A 26,856-nucleotide genomic window follows, 5' to 3' on the forward strand; every position below is an offset into this window, starting at 1 on the left:
AGTTTGACAGGAGTTTTTTGTGGAAATTATAAATAGCCCTCTATAGGACGCAGTCTGATAAAGATTTCTGGTTTCAGGAATGAGACGTGTTTGTTAAGCAGGCTTTATCTGGGATTTTTTGCTGACTTTTGCATATGTTTAGATTCATTACTCTAGAATAGGATAGAAATCCTTGGTACTTCCATTCCAGGTGTTTCTTTTTTCCAGTAAATCAACTGACCTTATGCTTAATTGCCTAATGAACTCAGGTGCTGAAGATCACTTTGATAAATAAGGATTAGCTGGACAAGACTGGCAATGGAATGGGATGATAGTGCCAAAGTTGATTACTTCTGCCTTACATCAGTGGTTCCGAACTCTGGTCCCGGAGGAACAATGTCTTCTGGTTTTCGTTCCAGCTGAGTTTGTAATTACTGGCTAAATGCTTTCAGTTTTCCACGTGGGGCTTAGTTGTACATTTGCTTTCAGCTCTTAAAAGATCAAATAGCATCTTGGTAAGATTCAAGTGTCTTGTCTGAAATGTAACTTACTGGACCTCTGCAGAAGGAAAACACGCTCCTTGCAATGTGTCTGATATAGGGTCTTCTGCACCCTTGTCTGTTCATCATCGATTGAACACTTAATAAGAACAGTATAAGCACAAATAAGGGCAAGGAAGTTGAGAAAAGATCTATATGCAGAAGTTGTTGAAAACGGTATCCTTGAAGTAGGGTATTTTTGACACTCAGAACTGAACAGAGAAACAAAATTCTAAGCAGGCAAGAAAGTCAATTAAGTAATCAATGAGCACTGGAGATGTAGAACTCAGCTGTAATGAAAACGTGTAGACACAGTGTTCCTCCAAGACCAGGAGTGGGAAATCACTGCCCTGGATCCATGTTTATGCATTCATGTTGCAAATTTAAACACAAGTGCTCCCAATATGAAATTAGTACTCCCTATATGAAATTAGCTGACCAGAGACTCAATAAGATGAATTACTGGTCAAAATCTTTAAAAAGCTTTTACTGATAAATACACCTAAATAAACAATGCTTATTCAACTGAATGATACAGTGCATTCAAATATAGGGTGCTAAACATTTAGCTGTGAATATAAAAAAACATAACAGAAGATTATATGCAGTACTTCCTTTTTTACATGGAAGAAATAGTATCATAAACTAAAAAAATTGTACACAGTTGGAATTAGTAAGAAATTAAAATAAAATCAGTCTGCATCCTTATTTTGGTGCTTCAGAACACTGGCTTGTTTATATAAAAGCTTTTGCCACAGAGCAGCTGAGTTTTACACTTACTTTAAATCAGATATATGCTCTTCAATGCCTCATGGATGTTAAATGGAGCAGATCTGTTGTTCATATTTGTTGACTTAACAGCATCTGTACAGTATATCACTTAAACAACAATTATATAGGTTATGCAAAAAATAAAAACACAACAGCACAGCAGTGAATGTTAAATTAACCCAGCCATTAATTTCTACGTGTTGCATGAATAGTGTTTCAAACAGCACAGGGGAGTTGGAAAACTGCACATGTATTTTTAATTTTGCTCCTGTTGTTTGGAAAAATTAGACAAAAACATTAAATGAATCAAGCATATTAGAACTTGCATGCGCTCATATAGGTTCTGAAGAAACAGAATATTAGAAAAAAGCCTCTGCTGTCTATCCCCCAACATGTGGATGTGAGCTCTAGCACCTGACTTCTGCAGGCCCCTGATACTCTTCATGCTGCTCCCAGACATCTCTCCTGCACTGTTTGCCAGGCAAAGCTGCTGCCTCACTTCACCTCCTGCATCCTGACACCGGCTGTAGCACTTAACCTAGGTTAAGAAAAAAGAAGCTGCTGAATAACTGTATTTGCTCTCACACTTTATTTTGCAAAGGCTCTGTGCTAGTTCTGAGGCTCACAAAAGGATCAGACAGCACCCACTGCTGGCTCATACAGTACATCCTGGTGCTGTAGTGGTCCTCCTTACTACCTGTAGTTTATTCACCCACATCCTGTCTCAAAAGGGCTCTTAGACACGTGCCAATATTTTCATGAACACTACCACACAAAGAACAGCAAGTTATCAACACTGGGGAAACAATCACTCATGATGCTCTTAACCAAATATCACCTCATGCTCCTCAGGGTAGCATATGGAGGTACACAGCCCCAGGACAGGGTTCTGGCATCCCTACCAGATCCATTTTGACTTTACCAGTAAATGCTGAAAAAGGCCACATGATTCAGCAGTCGTCAGGACCCACTTTTATGCTGGGGCACAGAAGGGGTTGACCCCATGTCCTTGGGGTTCTCTTCCAACCCCTCTTTGTTTTTGGGGTGTTAAGAACCCATGTTTTTCTCCTCAAGCTCATCACTTCTGGTCGCGGCAGAGTTCCTCCCGTACACCAAGCCAGGTGAACATCCCCTCTAATAGGGTCTCACCACAGGAGACACTCTGTTATGGAACAGGGCTACACAGCTAAGTTCAGCTGAAAAAAAGCTAACTTAGTGCATAACTATAATAGAGTATACCTTGTTCTCTAATTAGTCTAACTGTACTATCAACCCCCCTAATTTCCACATACACAAATGGTTGTTCCATCCACTCTAAGAAGGCCCCCTTTGTTGTGAACCAGAGACAGTCACCAACTCAACAGACTACAGGTAATGGGACACGTGTCACAGTAAGTTCTGCACTATTTTGGTCTTAGTAGGGAACAACCAAGACTGTACTGCAGCAACTTTATCTGGGCCCATGGACACTCTTTCTGGTCCCATTATGTGCCCCAGGCAGGAACCACCCTTCACATTGGAAGGGGTTACACTTCTCTAGGAATAGTTTCAATCCAGCCACCAGTATATGGTGAAACACCAGCTGTAGGTTCACTACAGCACCATTAAAAGTTGTCTAGACATATGAAGCAGATGACCGACTGGGGTAAGTAGTCTCTCAAAGGTGGCCAAGGCATTACACAAATTGCCCAAATACTGTAGGTTAATCTGAAACACCTGAAACAGATACAGGCCAATCTCTTTCTCCCCTGCTGTGAGTAAATGGCTGAGGATACATCCTTGTCAACCATAATGCAAGCTGAATATTACACCCCAGACTGGAATGTCAAGGGTTCCCTGCCCATTGTAGGTTGTAGCAGCTGTCCTGTCCACATCCTTATTCTTTCCCATGTCTGCCCAGGGCTTACGATTGTTCCTCTCTACTGCTGGTGCAATCCTTGGGTGGATCTGGAAAACAGAGGAAATGATGTAAAAAAAAAAAACTCCTTGCAGGGCTTTCCCCTGATTACACAGGATATGAAGAGTTTTTTTCCCTTACCAGTCCATCCTACAAATGACACTTGCACAGCCTCATGTTGCAGGGGTTGTTGGGCTGAAAAGAACTACCTGGAAGTGGCACAATTCTTCACACAGAATTTGTTGTCTTGACTGTCCCCGTACTTTATCATAGAGGCCTCTGTGTAAATAACTAGCCTTGATCTGAAAAGCCTGCTCCAGGCCTTGACCCTAGTTTGTACAGTCTGAGAAGAGGACGTGGGGGCAAAGGTTAACAGGTGATTAGAGGAATTTCAGAGTAACTTTGCCTTGGCAGATACCACAAAATCAGCAACAAATGATCCTGGGGTTTTCCGTCCCCAGTCCTGTTGACGACAAAGCATTAGGGGCCTACATTCCTGAATCAGTGCTAGTGGGAGTATAGAGATTCTGATCCTTAAATGTAAATCAAATGTTACCCCTCTTGATTTAGAAGAACTTTCTGGCCCATGTAGTCCTGCCCAAAGCTGAGAGACAATCTGCATGCCTTAGTCTTCACCACCAGTTTATACTGCACCCAGAAAGGCTCCCAAGGTGCAGATCTGTCAAAAGAATCAACACATTTCTCTGTGGATGGCCCGATTCCATCAGATGCAGGGATTTGGCTCAGGAATTTGGCTTGTTGGCAGTGGAGGCTCACTCAGCTCATTGAGGTTAGAGATCTTAATGCTGGTGGCATGAAGCGGCTAAATGGCTTTGTCCACCACAGGGAAACTGACACTCAGATCATCCCGGGCTCTTACTAGCCTGCACTTACATTTGTTGCTGCTGCTGATGCCACTGTCACTTTAGGTGGCTGGCATAAGCAAGGATGCCTGGCGAGCTTGGATTTCCTTAAGGGGGCGCTGGCACCCACTGCTACCCTGCAGGTGCTCCAGGTGGCCAGGCCATAGTCTGGAGGTCCTTTTGCTGTTTCTGTTCTACACACTGGGAGCTGGCAGACTAGGGCCTCAGGCAATACTACCACCACAGTTGTCTTCCTTCCTGACACCAATTACTGCTTTTACAGTAGTCACATAGGTTTGTCATTACTTGGTGATGCAATTACTGCTTTTGCCCTTATTTCTTGCAAGGTTTCTCTACTATGTTTGCATTTGTTGCTAGCAAGACACCCCTACCACCAACACTACCTTGCAAGAGTATGTCCTGCTAGGCAGGGCCCACTCCCAATCACACCAAATAAACACTGCTCTCAAATGACTCTAGATCACTAGAACACTAGTACACAAAGAACAATCACAAAAAAATCAGGTAATTCAGATGTACCTCAATTCCCAGGTCATTTAAATACCTTTAAGTCGTTTTAAGAGAATAGTGTTTTTTTACAAAAAAGTTTTGGTTTTAAACTCAATCTGTCATCAACAAGTCTCAGTTTTTTTTAATATCATATTTAACTAATTGCAGTCATTTCTTTTGGGAGCTCGAATAACCTAAATAATGAGTTACAAAGTTCCTCTGAAAATCTGGTTTCAAGAATTGTTTTCTAATAATTGCCATTATGTGAAAAAATCATTTGTTGAAATCCGGAACTGAACTTTTTAAGAGGCGTTGGGGTGTTAAGAGAATGACTTCCCAGGAGTTACTAACATTCCACGCACTTTCGCTTGGCGTACCTTTCTCAAAACAATAGTTATGGAAGTTACACACAATTGGTTACACTTCATATGTTAATGTTGGTAGTCTTTCATCCCAAAACGCTTTCATTTAGGAGGGGGACTCACTTCATCGTCCACTAAAGCGCAGCAACCATATCGGTGATGCGCCACAAAAGCCCAATACACAGCAAGTCAGGTAGAGTCAAGCATTACTGCACATACTGAATTGGATTTTATAGGTAGCCTAGACTGTGCAAGCTTAGATTTCAATTTTAACGGGGAGACCAGGATTAACAACACCCCTACTCTTACGAAGTGTCATGGGGTTTGTAATGATCAAGTTGTTGGGAACTTGTTGCAGAAATTACAGATGCCTTTGATAGGATATAGCAAATTAATTGGTAGAAATGGCAATTGGAGAATAGTCCAGAGGAGTAGACCGAGGACATCACTTTGAGTAACATTGTAATCAAATAAATGACATGCCTTGTTTATGGACTCGGGATCAGCTTATAACGAAATGTAGTGATTTCAGAAATGCTGCAAATGCAGTACTTGAAAATCTTTTTTTTTGGGGGGGGGGAGGAGGGTGTTTGTTGTAGAAGAGTTCGCTTTGAAATCTTTAATTATACAGCATTTTCCCGGCGGAGTGCCCTTAAGGCATACTCCAATTTTCATTGATTTGTTTGTATAGGCGTGAAAAACTAGACATCCCGAAGAGCCGTGCGATGCACTGTAGCTTTAAAGCCGTGCTTTGTAATCTCAGAGGATGACATACCACATTAAAACGGCCTCCGTTACTCTTTTGTGGGTTATTTAGGCTTGGGGAATTGCTTTGGCTCTACCTACAGACTCATCTCAATACAGAAAACAGAATTCATTAAACCAGGGGCAGCCGAATATCTCTACGTTGATTGCTCATATTTCGTTGTTTCTCTTTCTTTTAGGATTTGGACTGGAACAGAATCATCAGAGGGTGCTTCCGATCTTAATAAAGGGATATAAAAATGGTCTTCTCTACGCAGCCAGCGCTGTCAATTTAAGCGTATACTACTGCATGGAGTTTTTTTCTCTTGTTCTTTGTACGCAGATAGCGCGCAGGGTTCAGAGATTTGATGACCCGAGAGAATTTACGTACTATGCGTAGGAATTAATCGCAAAATACGTCCTGAATAGTATTTTTTTGTGTATGTGGAACCAGTAAGAAAAAGGTGCGAGAGGTTTCGGATGGTCGGACGATACATTTCTACTGCAGTTGAAACGGGCAGCATCCAGACCTGCCAGCCGGATGAGGAGATAGGGTGGAAAGAGCTGGACTTCTGCCTTGCGGACTAGGATGTCGTGCAAAAATGACTCAGAATAAACTGATGACATCCTTCCCACAGGGCTACAGTAAACTTCCAAGTCTGCTTTGTACGCCGTGGTATTTTAATAAAAAACGCTAACCACGTCCAGAGCACTGAGAAAAGCAGGTGGAATCCAGCTGCAGCTACATTTTTTAAAAACAATGACAAGCACGTTGCAGATGCTGTGAAAATAAACTGCATATTTTAGACCGCTTGGACTTCGCATCAAGTGGGTCTTGGACCTGAACTCGTGAAAATATAAAGAAGTTCGGATGCAAGTGAACAACGGGTGTGCGGTAGCTATCTCATCCGGAGCCTTACTTGTTATTCATGCTGAAACGTGTGGGTCCTGCGCGCTCAGTCGCCCCACTCCCACACAAAAACAGGATCGCTGCCTCTGTGCTGACAGTGCAGTATTCCTCTCTACCAAACCACCTAGCTGCTGTCCTTTTAAGCAGATATCGTAGCGAGTGCCATATGGTCTGCATCTACCCGGTTCGTGGAAGCAGGGCAGTGTGTTCTTAACGCGGTCGTTCATCTTTTTTTTATTGTCCAAAACACTGGGGCCTGCACATTGTCGAATTATCTGGGTCCGGTGGAAGGAGTGGATTTGCAACAGTCCGGTGGGCAGAAGACTCTCTTAAGAAAACAGCGTAAGGATTCTCCGTAAGGTACGTCACTTTAAAAAAAGAGAAAAAGGATCGGGTGACATTGCAGTCTTCCCCCTCCTCTTTTTTCCTTGCGTCCCCCTCCCTCCCCCTTGTTTGGGAGTTGAAAATTTAACGTAGTCTACGCTGGGTATTAAATTTGGAAAAAGAGAGAAGGTGGAGCATTGTCCGTCTTACGTGTTAACGCAGTGGGATTTCTACGTCTGGTCGGCGTTTCCCCCCGCCCCTCCCGCGGTGACGGCGATGGGTCGGAAGCGGTGTGTCGGAGCAGATTGTTCCAAGATGGCGGCCGGGTGCTGCGGGGTGAAGAAGCAGAAGCTGTCGGGGTCCCCCGGGTCGGGGGGTCCCGGCGGGGCGGGGAGCGGGGGAGCTGGGACTGGACATTGCGGCTCGGACTTGGGAATCGGCTCTTCCTCGGCGGTGGCGGCCGGGAGTGTGAATCGTGTGAACGGCCTGGGGGGTCCCGGGGGTAGCAGTGGCAGTAACAGCAGCGCGCTGTCCCCAACTCCGGGAGGCTATAACACCACCGGCCTCTCCCCGAACCTCAGCCCCGGACCCGGCTCTGGCAGCAGCAGGAAGATGGTTGTTTCGGCGGAGATGTGTTGCTTCTGCTTCGACGTGCTTTATTGTCATCTATACGGATACCAGCCTCCCCGGACACCCAGGTTTACAAACGACCCTTAGTGAGTACCCCAGCTGCGAGCATGCATTTGTTATTTCCTGATGTGTTCGTCCTTTCGCTTTGATTAACCTCATTTCTACACTCACAACACGAAACTGTGTTATCTTAAACTGACTGAAGTATCGTGGTTAGTGTGGTAGTAGTATGCTTCCTCGCACGCGTGCCTGTCCAGCAGTTGGAGATCTCATTCTCGGAGTAATTTCCAAAAGTTTTTTTGTTCAGCTCTTGGTCAGTGTGAGGTAAAGGACAAGGCAGTGATTCACGGACACGTTATGTTAACTGGGGCTATTCTCCGTCTGCTGTTCAAAACCGAGTAGTTCACTCATTTATTTTTAAAGTGCCGACCGGTTTTGAACATGGAAGAGAAACATCTATAAACTTGCGTCGAGAGAGCTGGTGTGCAAAGCGAGGTTCTCCAGGTGTCTCTCGGGCGCTCCTGATTTTTAATTTCGACCGAGAATTAAGAAGCTTGACACCTTTGCTGCGATAATTGTGGGAATTGGTTTTAATTGTTTCGATGGCTAGTATTGCTGAAGTAGTAACTTACCGCAGGTTGTGTAGTCCAACCTCGAGGTGTGCGAAAATACCTTTCTTTTAAAAATGTGTGAAATGAAAATTTCAAGTTAAGGTACAACTCGGTGTCTGCTGCAGAGCCTGGGGTGTTTTAGTACAATGATGGGTCCTTCATCGTCTGTGAACAAATGGTTGTGAAACCTTACCGAATTGCTAATGACATTTTAATGTACTTTACGTATAAATATGCAACTAGGTTTTGTTGAAAAGGAGTAAAAAAAAAAGTCAGTAGCATATTCAGTTTAGGCAAGGATCTTCCTTGTTTGTTGTAAATGAACCTTTGGAAAATTGTAGCCTGTGTAAACCAAGAAGGGAGTATTGGAATAGTATTGAGTCTCTTACGGATCTTCCTGTGTCAATCCTGGGTTTTTAATAATGAATGACGAAGTGACACCCCTCGTCCCCCAACACAGGCAAACAGGCGTATATCCCTGGTTGATCGTACATCTTTAAGTGTAACAGTCCTGCTTGTTGAAGTATACCGTGCGCTGCTTTGTGTGTGAACATAAATATGGCTGATATAGGCCTATGAGGATATACTACTATCACTTTCTTTAGGTCGGAGGGTAATTAAGGTCTTCGGTTTTTGTCTTTGGCTTTGTGGGAGAGTGTGTTGGTTTTAGTTTTTAAGAGTTCCACGGTGTACTATTAGATGGGGGGAAAAACGCATTTTAAAATAATTTAAAGTTAAGACAGCAGCTTAAACACACTTTCTTTGTTCGGAACGGTATTGTATACGTCTACATACAGGACACTCCATACAGTCATAGCTTCATAATTGAAGGAAGTCCGCTGCTGGTTCTTTGTCTAATTTTTCGACGGTTTTTTTTTCGTTAACACTGTTTTATTTACCAGCCAAACCTTTCCTGTTCGTAAATTTCTTCCACTGTTCTTGTACTGAAAATCTAGAAAATAACATAGCGTAGTTTGAAGGAAGATCTTTTCAGAAATGATATAGGGTTATACAGTCTTTGTTTGACCTTGTTGTGCTACTGCTATTGTTATTGAATTACATTTCATTTATTTTGCACATAAAATAGCTTACCTCTGAACCTCTTGTACGGAACTAAGGTGTGTTTATTATCTTTGAGTGGCTTAGTATTTATCTTTTTTTCCCACAATTCCCACAAAAGCAAGCTCTGATGTGCATGTTTTGTAATGTACTGGTCATATATACTGTGTGTACATACAGTGTTAGACATACATATTGTATATGAAGCTTTGGACAGTTAAAATACCCAAATTACAATTTGTATTACTTGAGTGGGTGGCTTGCAGAATTTCTGGATTCTATATTCCTGAGACAAATGGAAAACCTTCAAGAGATACTTGTTACAGAAGCAGTCTTGTGCCCTGTGTGAGTCCTTTATTTATGTGTTCAAAGCCTTATGCAAAGGTTAATTAAATGGCTGCATCAAATCTCAGGGGAGATTATGATGTCCAGTAGTAGAGTATTAAAATGATTTGCTTGATTACATTGTGGTTAAATCTTTAGTGTTGCACTATAAACTTGGTCTTTAAATCTTTATCCTACAAAAATGTTAAACACACAACATTAATAAACCGCTCATGAAAATGGAGAGAAGAAAGACAGGGCAGGATTAATAAAATAATTGTTTTGACCTGATATTTTTTCTCTACTACAGTATTGATTTTTTTTCACTAGAAGGTTTTTTATTTTAAGGAAATTCTCACTTTAATTTAATAGGCCTAAATATATTTTCATTGTGGGGTAATTTTAGTACATGCTGAAAGGCTTTCATTTAACATTAGTTAAAAGTAAACAAATGTAGTCTGAATGAAAGCAGGAAGGAGTAGGTTTGAACTTGAAGCGATATAATTTGTTCGTTTTTAACATTAGCACTTGGGTGGAGTGTCCCCAAAGAGAAGAAAGTATTGTTGAGTCCCACCTATCTCATTGGGTCACCCAGTATTGCTGACAACTGCCATGGTGACTAAATCCAGACCTTCACCTGCATTGTGAACCTCTGATGTCACACATTGGGGCATTATGGGACAGTGTCATTAGATACCACAAGTTATCAACTTTTTACTCGTTACAGTGTTGCAATACCCCAAAACGAATTGAATGCTTTATGTGGATTTAGGAAATATTTATCAAAGAAAAGAAACCTCAATCCAGTCTGGGAGGTGCACGAATGTATTTTTCTTCCCACTAGAAATGAAATGTGGTTAACTGATGGTTGAAATCTTTTCTCTTGTGTTTGTAATAGTTTGATGTGTACCCAGTCCTTTATACAAAAAAGGAAAACTCTTAACATTTCACTGTCATTCTCTAAAGATACCCAGCATATCCCATGTTGTTCAGTTGTTTTTCAAAATATGAATGAAAGACACGATTGTATGTATAAAACACTGGGGTCATGTTATTAATTCCTTAATAATATTTAGTATAACTTGTGCAATAGTGTTAAATGGGTATGGTATTTTGTTTCTTCTGCTCTTTGAAAGGATCAAGAGTGTGCTTGCTGCGTATGGCTTCATTAAGAATAGTCTGGAGAGGTTATAAAATGTGTTCATTAAGATGTCTGTCAAATAACTTTAATAAAAATGGACTCGCTTCTATCATTTAAGGAAAAAAGACAATGACGAGGTTGGGATGGATTGTCATGAAGTACAGTATGATTGCTAAATAAAATGATTATCTAAGTATCTGATCTTTTTGTCAGGTAGAAAAATTATGAATCACATGATCTATCAGTCCTAAAAATAAAAAAATTAAAATCTTGTTTTAATGTTAAAATATTGTTCTTGAAAGTGTAAAGAATGAGGTTAGGACTCATTATTTTTTATTGTACAAATGAAATTAAAAGTTAGGAAAGAATAGCAATGCCAAATTTTGTTCCTAATTTTGCTTTTTTGTATTAGGTTTCCCCGACAATCAAAATTAGTTTCGGCTGTCGTAAACTTCTAACTGTTTTCTAAAGAAAATAATGACATCATATACCCTAATGGCGCTGAAAAGCATTACGTCAGATTGCTTGGTCTGGTTTTGATACAACAGTAAATCTTTGAGTGTAATGAGCCAGTGTGTAAAGCCTCCATCTTTATACTTGCTAACGTTTGGAAAGGGCTCATTAGATCCAAGATATTACAACATAAACAAGACTGAGTATTTTTTGTCATGGAACTAGAGTTTTTCGGATAAGTCCCGTTGATCACAGATATTTGATTACTGATGACTACTTTTTGATTTGCCGAACTGATTTAAGTCAAACCAAATATAGCAAAAGACAGAATTGTGTGCGCAACCTGATGTTGCTTTGCACCATGGAAATTTCTTGAAGTGCTTTTTTGTTATGGAAGAGCTTACACCACGCCTATCCAGATGGGTTTTGTAAAGGTTTTTAGCATTTTAAAGCAGTACCATAACTCTGCTTGTGGAAAGTAATTTTTTTGTAAATAAATTGTTCTTACCAGTGGGAGGTGCCCACCCTGCGGTCTGTGTGGGTCCTAATGCCCCAGTACAGTGGCGGGGACACTATACTGTAGTGGGTGCCGTCTTTCTGATGAGACGTTAAACCGAGGTCCTGACTTTTAGTGGTCTTTAAAGATCCCCGGGCATTTCTCGATAAGAGTAGGGAGTTATGCTGGTGTCCGGGCCAAATTTGCCCCCACGGCCTTTACTGTGGCCTCCAAATTGTCCCCATGTATGATTGGCTTGCACTTGCCCTGCGATGGACTGGTACCCCATCCAGGGTGTACCCTGCCTTGCGCTTGTTGCTTGCAAGGTAGGCTCCGGCTTCCAGCGACACTGGTATAAAGCGGTTTGCAAAATACATGACATAAATTGTTCATATATTATTGCAGTATGTCATTGATGTGATCTTTTTTCTTCCTTTCCTACCTTGTATGCATGATTGCTCATTATATTGCACAATAGTGATGCCTTTAGAACAGTTATGTTGTGGGTTCCCAGTTCCACTGCTATGGTATTTTAGCTTTATATTTCACAATAGTGATGCCTTTAGGACAGTAATATTGTGGATATTTTAAGACAACAGTTCCCAATTCCACTGCTGTGGTATTTTAGCTTGGGTTCTATTACCTTCAAGCCTCAAAAGGAGTAGTACTACAAATGAATAAAATGGTCTGTAAAGATAGTGAAGTTTTCCTACAGTAGCATGGTGGCCATTGAATACCCAAACCCAGCCAAGGCACAGTCCTGGCATGTCTTTGATTTGTGTCTGGACTTTAATCACCTGACCCGCATGGAAGTCAAGAAACCGATTTCCACTTGAATAGTACATTCAATCTAGGGTAGATTTCTTGTCTAAGTTCAGATTTGTTCTCACTGTTTTTTTTCCTGAAACTAATGGCGGATAAGTCAGTACTTCATTAGATGGGACTGCCAGAATGAAAATGGTAAAACTCCCGAGTGATGTTAAACTGCAACCCTGAAAAAGTGTATCAGCAACATGGTCACCACAACAAGCCCATTGTTTTCCATCGGTGTGCTGGTCTTCTTGTTTGTGCTTCAGCAGGCGTTTGAATACGCTCTCTGCAACCATCAATAGTTTGGCGCAGTTCCCATCAGTATCTGTAATTATTTTTCCCTCTTTAGTTATTCATGGTTACTTTTTCCATTATGCATTCAGTGTATTATGTACACACTTCCATTTGTCGGCTCTTTCTGACATATAGCTGTCGCACCCTCTTCCTCGAGGTGGTAAACAGAGAAGGTCACGCCCTGAGAGGTCAAGAAGCTGAATGAGCCTTATAGACTGAAACTCATCTCCACAGCCCAGGCTGTGTAAACATTAGAGCCTTCTGCTGTTGTGCAGAAGATACTCAGTTCTAAGGAGACAACAGTTCTGTGAAGACAGACTGTAAAAGCCCATGTACAGTTCAGAGCTAAGAAGGTTTGCTAAGACTGTTCATCCAGCACTATAGTAATAAAGCACCAAGGATGAAGTGCTACATTTGAGTCACCATACAGTGTATAATGTGATATTCTGTTCTATATAGTGAACTTTATTTTAGCTCTTATGGGTTTGGAGTTCTGTTATAAGCAATTAATTATAAATATATTTCTTTTTAGTAGAAAGGACTTGTCATGTAAAGTATTTTTTAGTCTTTTATTCCTCATAGATATACAATTTTAAGAGTTAAGATTATATGTATTTCAGACCTCTGAAAAGGCAAACATTTTTCTTTACTAACAAGGTTTTCTTACTGATGGCAACATTTTATCACCCTGTCCTCCCCCGAATCTAGGTGTAGTGTAGGTGTAGGGCTTTGTTGCATCCAGGTCCAGAGTTGTTCAATTAATCACAGATGAATAATTTAACAGTATACCAGTGTAGAATAGCTGTGTAGCAATGTAAAAGACAGGCAGCCACATTATATCCCTGGCAGCAACATTTTTTAGCTCCTGCTCATTTGCAGTGATTTTCAGATAGGTGGCTGAATCCTGTACCTTTTTTTGTTTTTCTGCAGCAGCAGTTTGCCAGAACAGGTGCACCCTTTCTCACATCCTAGCAGAGTGAAGACCCTGATGTATTTTGCGCTTGGAGGTGTCATTCATCTAGAGGGCAACCTGCCACACAACCTGTGACTGTGGTCAGTGTCTCCGGATGATGAGACGCGCAATACATCATGATGCCGTTAGTAATTTTTTTTTTGTGGCAGGTTTCAGGACTGATCATTGGTATGTCAGAAGTGGAAAATCTATTCTTCCGGAGATGGTTTTAGATCTGCATGATCTATTGACAGTGTTTTCTCAGCTACCTCTTTACTTTCTCAAGTTCATCCTTCATCTTCATAACTAAGGTTATGAATCATGTTAATACAAGTACTGGCGGTATCAGATTTATAGGTTGTTAATTGTTTTTTTCTTTTGGCAGACACCGAGACTGTGATCACCTTACTAAATTAGAAAAAGAAGCGATCACTGTATGAAAATCTAAATGCTGCTAGCTTTGTCAGGATTATATGTACATGTTCTGGCATAATGGATACAGGGACTTATGGGCTAACTGGAAACTTCAGTGTGTGACTCATAAAAGAAATATATGGGGGACTGAGCTTTTTCTTTTACAGTGTATATTATTTTTAAACATCTACAATTTCAATGCTGTATCCATTTATTTATTTCATTTATTGGCTTTTTCATACCTGTGACTGTTGCAAATAAAGCCACATCTTTCCTAATAGATTTAACACTCTTTAAGGAAACATTAACATTTGCTCTTTGTTTCATTTCCTAATAAATTATTTTTAGTCAAGCTATGTGAGTTCAAGGCCCCCTGGCCTGCATTTGCTGGGCTGTGTCAAAGCAGGTCAGGGCTAGCACAAGGAGCCTCTCATAGCTACCAGCTTGTGTCAAGGTCAGAACGTCAACGGCTGGGCATTACTGAGTCAGCGTGTGAGCAACAGATAACTGTCCTCTTTGGTTATTGCCAATCTGGAAGAAACCAATACAAGAAACAAAGAAGGGCAGTAACAACACACTCCATTCAAGGCTAAGTATTGCTTGGCGCTACTTCCTTTATGGAAAGTATTGTGAAATATGTAATGTAGATAACATGCCAGCCCCAAAGAATATATGCAATTCCTTTTTTTCCTTTGGCATGCATTATTGTAGCAAACAAAAGTATCACTTTTAATTAAAATAATCTGAGAATAAATATTATTTCCATCTCAGACTGGCCCAGATATTAGAAACCCCCCACCAAATAACTACTGGGCCTCTGTGGGCAGCAGAAAGAGTGTATTCCACACATTTAGGTTGGGATGGGTTATAGGGTGTGGAGTAGAAGTGTGTGAATGTTATTCCAGTTCTTAATAGAATTGAGATTTGAACCCTAATGGTAATAGCCAGAGAAGGTTAATGAAGGACCTTAAAGAGACTGGTATTTATTCTGTACTACCGGTATTGAACACAATATTCAACTGTGTAACTAATTTAGGTTTGCAACATGGGTAAATCCTCATATAATCAACATATTCTAGTTTTTGATTTTTCATTGCTGTTGGTGTTGACATTTTTCTTCTTTTACCCATCCAAATGTTCATCTTGAGTATTCAAGTTCTCATTAAATATATTTATTTAAAAAAACGTGTATGTCATTTCTAATTAAAAATCTGATGTGTTTGGATGGGGTAGGTACTTTTGCAAGGCACTGTACTTTGATAATTTTGAATTTATTCAAATTTGCTTGCACCCTGAGTCATTCTTTATGGTCATCTGCTTTATACAATTACCACAGCATTGTACTTAACACTTAACATGGAAGTATTTATTGCTTAATGAGTTAAAGTGCAGTTCTTTATTTTTTGCGTAATATTAGGAAATGCTGTGCAACCAGCTGAAACACAATTTGCACAACCGAAATCCCTGCTTTATTATTATCATTTCTTCTTAATCTCCAGTCTTTCCTGTTGAAACAGTTTGAATCAGATGGGATTAAGGAAACCCCAAATCCTGTTTCTTCTGAAACTGTGCGACAGGTTTTCATGATGAAAGGTTAACAGAACAGAGGTTTAGCCTTCGTGCCAAATATTCCCAGGCACAGCTTTAGGGAATCTCTTCAAGTTTTAAGTGTCATGATTTTGACCCTTTTGAGACTTCTGTTTTAGCTGCCTTACTGTCTCAAGGAGTTTTTCCTTGTCTGAACACTCTCAGAATGAAAAGGTGGCCCTGGGTTGATCTGAATTAATTCACCTTTTTGACTCAGGGTTGGTATTTCCAGGGCCAGCCCAGGGTATATGTAAACACACAGTTGGTTTTGGACCAACTTTTCATATCCTGTAGACGGTGTGAACATAAAGGTCAGAAACCATTTCTGGACTTTCCAGGGAGCAGAACATGGAAACATGGGCACTGTTGCACTTGGATCAGACCCATTGCTGAAAGCCGACAAGTTCAGTGTCTTTTTTAATAAAAATAATGAAACAGCCATCTGCTACAAATCTGTAGCAGTAACAATAATTAGCTTTTAAGGATTGTACAAGTTCTTAGTACATTTTGTTAAACAGTATGAAACTTGAAAGACAGTTGGAAATAGTTTACAGTGTTTGTTACACAGTACATTTTATTGCAGAATTAGATTTAAAACTCATTTTCATGTACTGCTGGTGGAGGATGGAAACTGTATTGCAGAAGAATCAAAAGCTTTCCTGTTGTGTTCCTGTGTATTATCCTTGTATGTTGCTGACAGTTATCCACAATGACTCTGCTTGCAACGTTTGGCTGCCTGAATTTCTAGTTAATTGGAAGTAATTGCACACATTTATGAATGTAGGACAAAGTAGGTATTGTCCCTTTAGAAGACGTATTATCATAAGACTTACAAAAATCCTTTGATGCTCAAAAAAGGCTGTAGACCTACGGTATGTAATGTAATGTAGAGCTTTGTAGTAAGCAAATTTAGCCTTACGCATTAATAGTCAGCGTTGCATTAAAAATGGGTCAAATGCGCACAGATGTGAATTCATTTAAATTCATGTCATTTATGTTGGTGATAGGTCTGATTCCTGAATAAAAGAAAAGCTTTATCTAGCATTCAATTTCTTGTGGCACTTAACAGATTTAAGTAGGTTTTGGTATGTTTTAAGTGATGCATATTGGCATTAAAACATTTTAAACAAGAAAACCAAAACAAAATTGAGAATGTGACAAGCCACATGTACACTTCAAGTACTATTAAGTAGTAAAGACTGTTACTATGTGAAATATAATCATATGACAATCACATTTGCACCACAAGTTTTCATTTCTGAAATTAAAACACTTTTTAGCCTAATGTTTGAAGGTACTAGGCTACTGTAAATCTCAAATGTGATCTGGTGGGTTAAAAATTAAGCGCCTCATAAGTCTGAATGGATTTGAGTCTCATAAATGGTAATCGAAATAATCTAAATATATTGATTCATTTTTTGTTTTAAAAATCGGTTTTACCAGAGACGGTCTTATTGTACAGAAATTATTTTTTTTTAATTGTATTTGTAATGGATATTTATATTAATTCAGTATGGCTAGATTTGTTGGATTATTTTCAATAAAGTGATGCATCTGTTTTATTAAAAAGCATTGGTTTTGAAACATTAGCCTGCTTGTTGTTTTAATTAAATGCTTGGGATGCACACATTCTTTGATAACATCTGGTTCCTTATTGAAAATGCCTACACCAGCAAAATGTTCCTTTGTGGATGCTTTAGTAATTAAATAGTAGAATTCCCTATAGATTTTTTTCTGAAGTTTAGTCACACTTGTTCAATATATGTTTAAATAATACAACTGTATCTGCACCTGGTACTTTCTTTGTTTTTGAACTATTATAGCTCGGTGTGTTTGATCACTATAAATTTAATTTAGGATACTAGCTTATGAAAAGTATTGGACTGCGTCACCAAGCACCTATATGTATAATGAATTCTCAAACGAATCCAGTTGTTGCGCGCCAGAAGTAATTGGCTTCTTGGGTACTGAAGCACTTGACTGTCTTGAGTCACCTTCTAAATTTGCCTTTAAATGTGGGGCCTTCTAAGGATTAGTTTGGGAGCCTGGAGCTCTTGAACTACAATGAGATTATAGTGAGCAACAGTAAACAAACACACTTACATGACTGTTTCTGCTAGTGACTGAAAACCCGCTGGAAGGATTACGCTTTGTAGTTTTTTTTTTAAGCTACAGGTATCCTTTGGTATCATCGCGGAACACAGTGGTTCTTGAAAATTCATTCCCCAAGTTGGAAAATGTGTTTAGGGAAGGAGGAAGGGCATTTTTAGGAAGCATTCTAGATGTGTGCTACATGTGTAAAAACGTTTTTTAGTTTTCCACTCTAACTTTCTTCTGCCCTGGTTTGTGTATGTAATTATGTAAATAAAGATAATGGTGAATTCTTAAAACAAAACATTTCCCAACACTCTGAAAACATGCACAAATATCACTCCGAATAGTCAGTTGGACTGACGGACTTTATCATCACTGCCAGGCTGTTCAGTTGTGTCATGTTCACGCATCTACAACAAGAATGATGATTTTCCAGTTCTGTTAACAAAATTTTCACCATTGGCTCTGCATTTCGCAACACTTTACAGACCAGCTCATACAATAACATACAGAAATGTTATTTTAGGAAATACTTTTTTAAAATCCAAAAACTTTTAATAGGCCAAAATATACATTTTATCATCTTTACTAAAAGGTTTTAACATTGAAATTAAATCAAATAGTTCAGATTTCAAGATGTTTATATATAAACAATAAAATAGAATACATATTTTATATAGCAGTCAAATTAAAATGTAATTGCAAAAAAGCATTGGGTTTTTTCAAGAAAAATGTAGAGTTACTTATACTTAGGTTATAAAATAAAATATTTCTTTAAAAAGAGTAAAGCACATTAATTTATCTTCCTAGGGCTATAACTCTATGATTTGCCAAATGTACTGTTAAAGCTTATTACTAGATACAAATTGCTAGATACTTAAGTCGGTAACATATTGAAGATTTTTATTTGAACAACTATATTGTTGTTGGATCCAGCTTGTATCCCCAGAAGGTGGGCACTTGAATTGACACGGTGCTTTTAGCTTTCCTAGCTAGATCCGTCCATCCGTTTTCTAAACACTTCCAATAGGGGGTGGCGGAGCCTATCCTGAGAAGCAACAAGAGCAAAGCAAGGTACACCTTGGATGGGACGTCAGTCACAATCACACCAGGGCCAAACTTACCAGAAGCCAATTAATCTCATTTTAAGATGCTTCGTTTGCCTTTTGAGCGGCACATGGGGGCAGTGATTAGCATTGCTGCCTTCCAGCTCTGGGTCCCTGTATTCAGTTCCAAACCTCGAGTGCTGTATGCTTGGAGTTTGTATGTTCTCCTCATGTTCGCATACGTTTTCTCCGTGTCCTCCAGTTTCCTCCCATAATCCTAGCTAGATGCGATAGCTGCCACATTATTGTTATTTATTTGTAATATAGGCCTGTCCCTGTATCAAATAACTAAGCTTTAAGTCTATATGCTGTCATAGTAACTGCTAAAATAAGTTGTAATAATGTGACATTTGCAGAGTGGCGTTTATTTTAGTAGTTGGGAGGGACAGAGAGGTCTGTCTGCTTGGGTTGTAAGTTTCTCTGAATCCCATGCAGTGGTTCCCTGTCACCTTTCTGGAAAAGTAATTGTATTGAATTGCATTAGATTATTGGGCTGTTCTTTTTCATTTTAAGGAGCATAGAAAGTAGCTTTTTCAAGTTATTGTACATTTGAAAATTGTATTAAATATTTATATTAATGAGCCAGATATTTGAGGTAAAAAAAAGCAAAAGAAATGACAATTCATCAGTATTTAATTGGTTTCATTACAGACTGTAATTTATTAATTTAGATCGGTTCTAAATTTGTTCCAGTTTCGATTCAAACTCCTGGCTTGTATATTTTAAAACAATTCATCAGAATTGCTGCTCTTCTGTTTCAGCTAGTAGATTCAGAATTCAGGAGACTTCACTGACTAACATCAGTTTAACACACAGGTAAAGAATGATAAGAGATGTGATCCTGTCTCAGACAAAGGATAATCTTGAATCCAAAACCAGTTGATCTTCTACCTCTGCAGCAGGCTGGTAAAGTGTGAACTTGACACAACGATTGCCTTGCTCTAATTGGACTTGGGTGAAGGGTTAACATGTACAGAGCATTTTTAGCTTCATACGCTCAATTATTAGCCCTGCTGTGATATTTACAAGTCTTGATGTTAATTTGATTACCTGCTATGTGCTCAGTCTTTTTCTAGTTTTGGTCACCACACAGTGATCAGCTGGTGGATTCTTGCATGAAGGTGACTTAAGTGGCTCCCAGCACCCTTTCATTCGAGCTGGGCTAGTGAAATTATAAAGGGGTGCACTAAGGTTGTAATTTGTAGACTTCTAATCACTTGAAAGGCACAAAAATACTCCTTTTCTTAGCCTACACGCACACACTTAGCCTACAGTCTTTTAACTGTGGGAGGTCGAGTGCTTCTGATGGAAAACATCAGGTTTTGAGACAATTGGGTATAGTTCAATAGGTCACTACTCTGTTAAACCAGCCTAAATGTGATGTGGAAGCAACAAATCTGATCACATGGTGATCACACATGCTGATTTCTGAGTTTACAACACCTATGCATTGAGACATAACTGTTTTTCATCCAAATGCTTTTAGTAAGGTTTTAAATTTAGACATGGTACAACAAATTATGTACACAAATAGTGCATTTAAATAGCATGTTTTGAATGGTCACAGATGTTTTTTTGCCATCAGAAAACAGTGGGTGTACTTAAGAGTGGTGAGTTGGTAACTCTGCATTCATTCCCTTTATCCCTGGCTTAAACAGGCTCTTTTATAAAACAGGTTTGTCAGCTGTTTCTGACAAACGTAAGACAGCCTTTATGACCCTGTGGTGTCAGCATTTGCCTTTCAGTATATTACCATATGGTTATGGAACAGTGCGTTTTCCTCCTTTTAACAGAAGTACACTTTATTCATTTTGCTAGTGTACAAGTGTGCCTTACCTGCACCTCTTCAGGTGTGATTGTGTTCTCAGTTTTCAGGAGTTAACTCACTGTGAATGACCCAGCCTTCAGTAAGTAGCTCTCAGCTCCCTTAGATACTATGACAACTTGGATTGTTATTTTCCAGTTATAATTAAAACAATAGTGTTAGGGAACAGTAGCAGTGTGGAGCTGCGGTAAAGTTTCTGAACCTGACACTGAAACTTTGTGGGTTCATTTCTAGGGTCGGACACTATGGTACCCTTGAGAAATGTACTTCACTCAGAGTGCTCCAGTAAAATGCTCAGCTATCTAAAAGGGTATAAATATAACTTGCTTTGGACAAAAACATCAATCAAATGATAAATATTTGATTTCTGAGGTCTGGCTGTTCCCAGGTTTTGGTGTCACTCGAGTTAAAAATCTGAACACAAGTCATTGATTTAATTTCCTTTCTGTATTTCTGCCAGTGGGTTTATGGAGATTTAATTCATCTGTTGCTTTTGGGTTTCCAGCACAACCTTTAGAAAGTATGAACTCCCAGCTCAGTCAGACCACTGCCAAGGCTGTTTCTTCACCTGCTACATGAGGTGTACATGAGGGAATGTATGTAAATATATACGCATTGTATGCATACATGCATACAGATGGGGTGACTTTTTTTTACTGCCTTGATACTGTAGAAAAAAATCTGTTTTTGTAGTTAAGAGATTTGAAAGCGAACATAGTGAATATCTTTATCTTGAAAGCTGATCTTAAGTCGGATGTGATGGAAAGCTCTCAGGGGGAGCTTTTGCCCAAAGTGCTTGGGAGACCGGGATATTCTATGGATTGGTCCCAAGATATGGGGATCTTTTGTTTGAATAATACTGGCACATTAGTTTCTGGGGGAGGAGGAGGGCAAGTTGAACCGCAGTTTCCTGGCAGACGAACAGATTTGCTGTCATCAAGAGTCATGTTAGTGTGATCTGTGAAAAGCTCTGTCAGGAGGAGCTGTTTTTTCTAGCCTATCAGTTTGTTGTAGAGGGAGTTCTTGTATTCACTTACGTCACAAGCTTCCAAATGCCCACAGTGTGCTGTTGAAGACAGAAGCTGACGTAGCTTCGGTCCCTTTTGTAACATAGCCCTAAAGGATGAAAATGAGCTTTTCTGCGTATGAAAGCAATATAAACAATTTAATGTACAAGTTATGACATAAGCATTTCCATGACCATTTATGTGCTTTTGTACTTTCTCCATCGCAGGGCCGTGGAGTAAGGGACAGTTTAGAATTGCACATCAAATGTAGCTAGCACATCTTTGGGAGGTGGGAGGAAACCAAGAGAAAGTAGCCCCTGGAGAAAACAGGTGCATATGGAGCACAGGCCAACTTCATGCCCCTGTGTGAAACTGAATCTGGGATCCAAGAGCAGTGAGGCAGTACAACTAACTGCCACACCTCTGTTCTGCCCGCTGAGAAATAATGTTCTAGGATTTGTGATTTTACTTATTTTTCCAAATAAGATGCTTAATGAGAGACCTAAGCTAATTTAGAAGGTTTTATTGTCACTGAACGTGAGGGTTTTGTTTCTGGTATTCAAAGGGGGGCTCTTGAAAGTGTATAGTACTGTTGTTTTCAGTCTGTACTTGGGTGTGGCCTTTTAATTTGACCTGTTTTGTATTCTACCAAGAGGCTAACAGTTTGCAATAAAGCCCCAGATGATGAAACAAGGAAACCTCTTTCTAGTCTAGCACATTTTTCATATTTATGTAGAAAATGGTTCTCGAGGGGAATATCAAATGTTGGTTGACTCTGGTTTTTGTACATTTTCTTCTGCTAACATTCTTCTGCATTCAGGCAGCATTGGAAGGTTGCTGGCTTCACTGAACAGGTTTTATTGATTTGTTTTTACGAATATTTTAATTGTAGAATAGCTTCTTCTCAATTAGCCTGCAGTGACTCTAGTTTTATAATTGTAAGACACTACTGTATCCCAGTAATATAAAATTTAACTAGCTTTTTTAATTTGCTTTCATGGGGTGACTTTTCTTTAAGCTGGTCTGTTCTGAAGCACATATTGAACAACGGAGGTTGCTCTGTGTGTTTAAGCCTAAAGCCCTGTTCTCAAAATTGTTTGTTGTAGATGTGAGTTAATTTGTTTCAGATTGATAAAGTGAAGTAGCAGGCCATATCTTAAGGAAGACGGCAGGCAGTGAGCTGGGGTGAAATTAAACTAATGATTTCATCCTGTTAGGAAGCAGACTGTCCGTTCAGACAAACAGACAGTTTTCTGCCTTTTGCAACAATAGAATTGTGTTGTGGCTGCTAGAGCTGCCTCTTCCTTTTAATAACTGGAAGAAGACGAGTGAGGTTATTGGCTGATACCAGGTCACATGGTGGCTGTCTCTCAGCTTACACACATGGGGCTTTCTTGAATTAGCTGGCTATTTATAGAATACTACACAGAATAGTGAAAGAGGGCAGCTGTAGGTTTACCCATAGAGGCTTTCCTGATTTCAGAATACTTCAGATTTCTTACAAAGCCTCTGACAACAAGGTCCACAAGGTTTCAAGGTCTCTTGAAAAGACCAGTTAGCAGTATGGACAGCAGCGATCAAGGAACATATTTCAGTCGGGTTATTTGCATTATAAACAGCAGTTAAACTTTAAAGTGGTAATTATTTTCTAATGTTTATTTCCTCTATGCAAGGTTAAGCCTGCAGCTTTCTCATATGGAGAAGTTGTCAGTCAAGTCAGAGTATATTGGAAAATTAGTACATTGAATCAAGGCTTTTAAAAGAGTAAAGTATTGGAATTAATATCTAATACTTTTCTCAGTTTTGTTCCCCGTGTCTTCTGGTTTTAATTCCAACTGAGTTTGTAATCAGTGAGGCTAATTGATCCTGATACTTAAATTTTCTTGTGTGGACAGAACACTGAAATCTTTTTAACACTTTTTTTAAGCCTGTTTAAGTCCATGTACTCACCTTTTGGTTTGCAGGAGTAAGATTTATCAAACACGGCTCATTCTGTATCAAACCGTAGTATCTGGTTGCAGCTTTATTTCTGTCTAAACAGTTCTTAATTGGCAACCAATTAATGATATCCAGAGGTGAGAATGACTTTATATAAAATACTAGGAAAGCTGTTCTTTAGAGGCCCACTTATTCCACACACCTCAACAACGGTAGGTGTGAAACCCAGAAACTGGCTGAGGGTTAATTACTAAATCCATCCAAGAGTCTTAATAATCATCTTGAAATTAATTAGCCCAATTGATTAAGCACTCATTTGGAATGAAAACCACAAAAGACAAGAGTACTCCAGAATCAGGGTTGAGAACCACTGTAGTGGAGGACCTTGCAGCCACATTAATTACAGTCGACCTCTGTGGAGTTCTGGAAAGATGCAGTTTACTTAACAGTCTTTTCATTAATGAAGCCCTTTATTGTACATAAGCTCTAAACTGAACAAAAGTGATAAATTGTCGTCCATCAAAATCTGGACTCAAAATTAAGTGAAAACTATTGAAAACAAACTCATGCAGGTTTTTAAAAATATTTTGCAATCCCTTTGCACCTGATAGAATATCCTGATGCAATCAGGACAAGTGATGAAGAGCATCATGTACAACGCAGAACATATTTGGTAATCTGATATTTGAACGTAGACTTTTGTCACCATCTTTTGAAAACACGTATTTTCTAATGTCATAGTTCACGTAAGTGTTGACTTTATATCTCTTTTGCAACTGCTGCCTATTTCTTTGCTTGAGACCAAATTGTATTTAACCTAAGTGACAGAACACTTTCTTTCCCTTTTTATGTTGCTGTACTCTACTGCAACAATTTAGGTTTGAAGGCAAAGTTTGGGATTTAATTAATAAAAAAAACATCTGTTTTTTTGGAGTGTAGTTATGTGGTGTTACACTTCACAGTGCCCATGTAATTTTGTATCCTCACAATCAGTGAGCTACATACAAAAAAAACATTTACGTGCAAACTTTTAGATACAGATCCACTGACTTATGTGTGTATAATGGGAAACACTTTGCTGCAGTAATGTATCACATCCTGTTGGACATCCTGTACTAGCAGGTCCTGTTTATTAGTTCACATGGAAAATAATTTGGTATGGATACATTTAAGCTCAGTGAGTAACAGAAGGGTAGTTCATGTGGTCTTGGTGATAATTGAGGTAAAAATAATAGTTTTGACAACCATTTAAAGTGGTGCTTATGGCCATTCCTACTGGTAATTTCAAAAAGGACAAGATAGTGCGCTGAGATGATTAATATATGTACAGTTTTAAACTTAGTTGCGTGTTTATAAGGTTTTGAAGTTATGATTTTTTTCTTTCTCCCATAATGCATGAGGCACTGTTCATTTCATTATTTACCACTTGGCCTTGCTTGAAAAAAATTACACTGTCTTTCAAACAATGCAAATATATAGTGTTTTGCCAGAAGTTTTTGCATTGAATAATGTATAGGAAAACATAAACATAACCACAGGGTTAGGGATAGCTGTCAAACCAGATGTTTATCATGTCAACTTAAGGACTTTGTGCAAGCAGGCTATGACATCAGCAAGGTCACACTGAGAAAGCAACAGCATAAATCCTCTGTGTTTTTTGCCTTGATTCTGGAATTCAGTTACCCATTAAAAGATTGGGCCTGTCAGGTTTTCTTGAATGGGTTGTCAGAAATGATTAAGCAAGATATAAATGCTGAAGCCTGGATTTATTGCCTCATTGTGTAGCAGGATCCCATTCTCCCACATTTATCTACATTATCTACAGCAGTGGTTTTCAAACTTTTAGGACCAAGTACCATCCCTGATCAAACCAAAGCATGCAAGTACCACCTACAAGTCATCTTCTCATAGGAACCCCAGAAAATCTCAATGAGCACATGAGCACGTCTGTGCGCACACACTCACGTACACATAATAAATGTGAGCACGTGTGCGCGCACACACTCACGTACTCATATAATAAATATTAAAATAATCATTTTATTTGATATAGCGCCTCTAAAGGTGGCTTCTCAAAGCGCTTTACAGAATGACAACAGGAACAACAACAGTTGAAAATAAACAATAAAAAAGCACCATTTCAGTGAGAGGGGTGAGCCTGTTTAGTCGAGCAAAGCACATACGAATTCATTGATTGAGTCTTGATACAATTCACAGCAGAGTCTAACGGATTTTCTTGACGGCCAAGGCCTTGCGGTGGATGCTGTAGTGCGTCCACTTCATATCTAGACCAAGATCTCTAATGCATGCAACTACACCGCTGTGTCGGCTTGTCATTGCTCTAGCACCATCTGTATGCCATTCTCTTTGATAAATTCATTAAGAAGCTTAAATATGTGCTCTCCTGTAGTTCCTGTTGGTAGCGGCTTACAGAACAGAAAGTCCTCATGGGACATACCCTCAAACTCACATCTAACGTAAACAAGCAAATTGGCCAAATCAACAACATTTACAGACTCATCTAATTGCAGTGAAAAGCATCTGCTCATCTTAACGCGCTCTGTCAGCGTACTTTTGACATCATCCGCCATTTCAATAATTCTATGAGTGACTGTGTCTTTCGGAGGGGGCAGCAGGTCGAGCTTTTTTTCCCACACATAATAGGTGTCAGCTCTTTTGCCAACGGTAAACAAGGTTCTTCAAAAATAATATATGGCTTACCTGCTTTAGCAATCTGCAAGCTTGCATTTTTCCCCATTTCCATTTCAGGAGTCCGTCTCAGAAGTTAAAAGAAGTTTTTATTTCATGCGCATGGAAGTGAAACAGAGACGCTCTGTGTATTTTTCTCAAATTAACCTAGAACAGTTCGGGCAGTTTGGGATTTCTGAAATTAAATTTAAGCCATTCATTTGTAATAAAATAATTCATTGAACACCCTTGTGAGCTACATAGAGTTAAACCTATTTATAAAAATGTGGATTGTGGTATAAATAAAGAAGACATTTTCATATTTTCTTTTAAATATCTATGAAAGTAATTGTGTCCCAAAATGCAAAATGTTGATTTGAAAGAAGGTTTTATATTTAATATCTGGTTGTAAGTGAAGAGCAAGAGGTCATAGATGTGGAATTATTTCATTCCAGAGCACTTGATATTGGGTGGGATTTTGGGCAGTTATGATGACAAAACTTAATCCTTTGATCCTTTTGGTGCAAT

General features: G+C 39.2%; 1 protein-coding gene and 1 long non-coding RNA gene across 4 annotated transcripts in view; one reads left to right on the forward strand and one right to left on the reverse strand.

The window, feature by feature from the left end:
- Positions 1–1,528: 1,528 nt before the first annotated feature.
- LOC148828517 (uncharacterized) lies at positions 1,529–6,906 on the reverse strand. The gene is made up of 2 exons (XR_016091535.1): positions 6,757–6,906; positions 1,529–3,236 (listed from the first exon to the last, which is right to left on the reverse strand). It is a non-coding gene; the product is annotated as an uncharacterized LOC148828517 (long non-coding RNA).
- Positions 6,907–7,043: 137 nt separating this feature from the next.
- The window catches only part of ammecr1 (AMMECR nuclear protein 1), an 82,169-nt gene continuing 62,356 nt past the window's right edge, over positions 7,044–26,856 (forward strand). For 2 of the 3 annotated variants that reach the window (XM_088924985.1, XM_088924986.1), the window contains exon 1: positions 7,044–7,615. In XM_088924985.1, the coding sequence (XP_088781111.1) occupies positions 7,176–7,615 (440 nt within the window). In that variant the 5' untranslated portion in view covers positions 7,044–7,175. The remainder of the gene's footprint in view (positions 7,616–26,856) is intronic. The other variant, XM_088924984.1, reaches the window with a different exon arrangement.

Source organism: Atractosteus spatula, chromosome 9, assembly GCF_055471065.1.
Source record: "Atractosteus spatula isolate fAtrSpa1 chromosome 9, fAtrSpa1.hap1, whole genome shotgun sequence".
NCBI classification, from domain to species: domain Eukaryota; kingdom Metazoa; phylum Chordata; class Actinopteri; order Semionotiformes; family Lepisosteidae; genus Atractosteus; species Atractosteus spatula.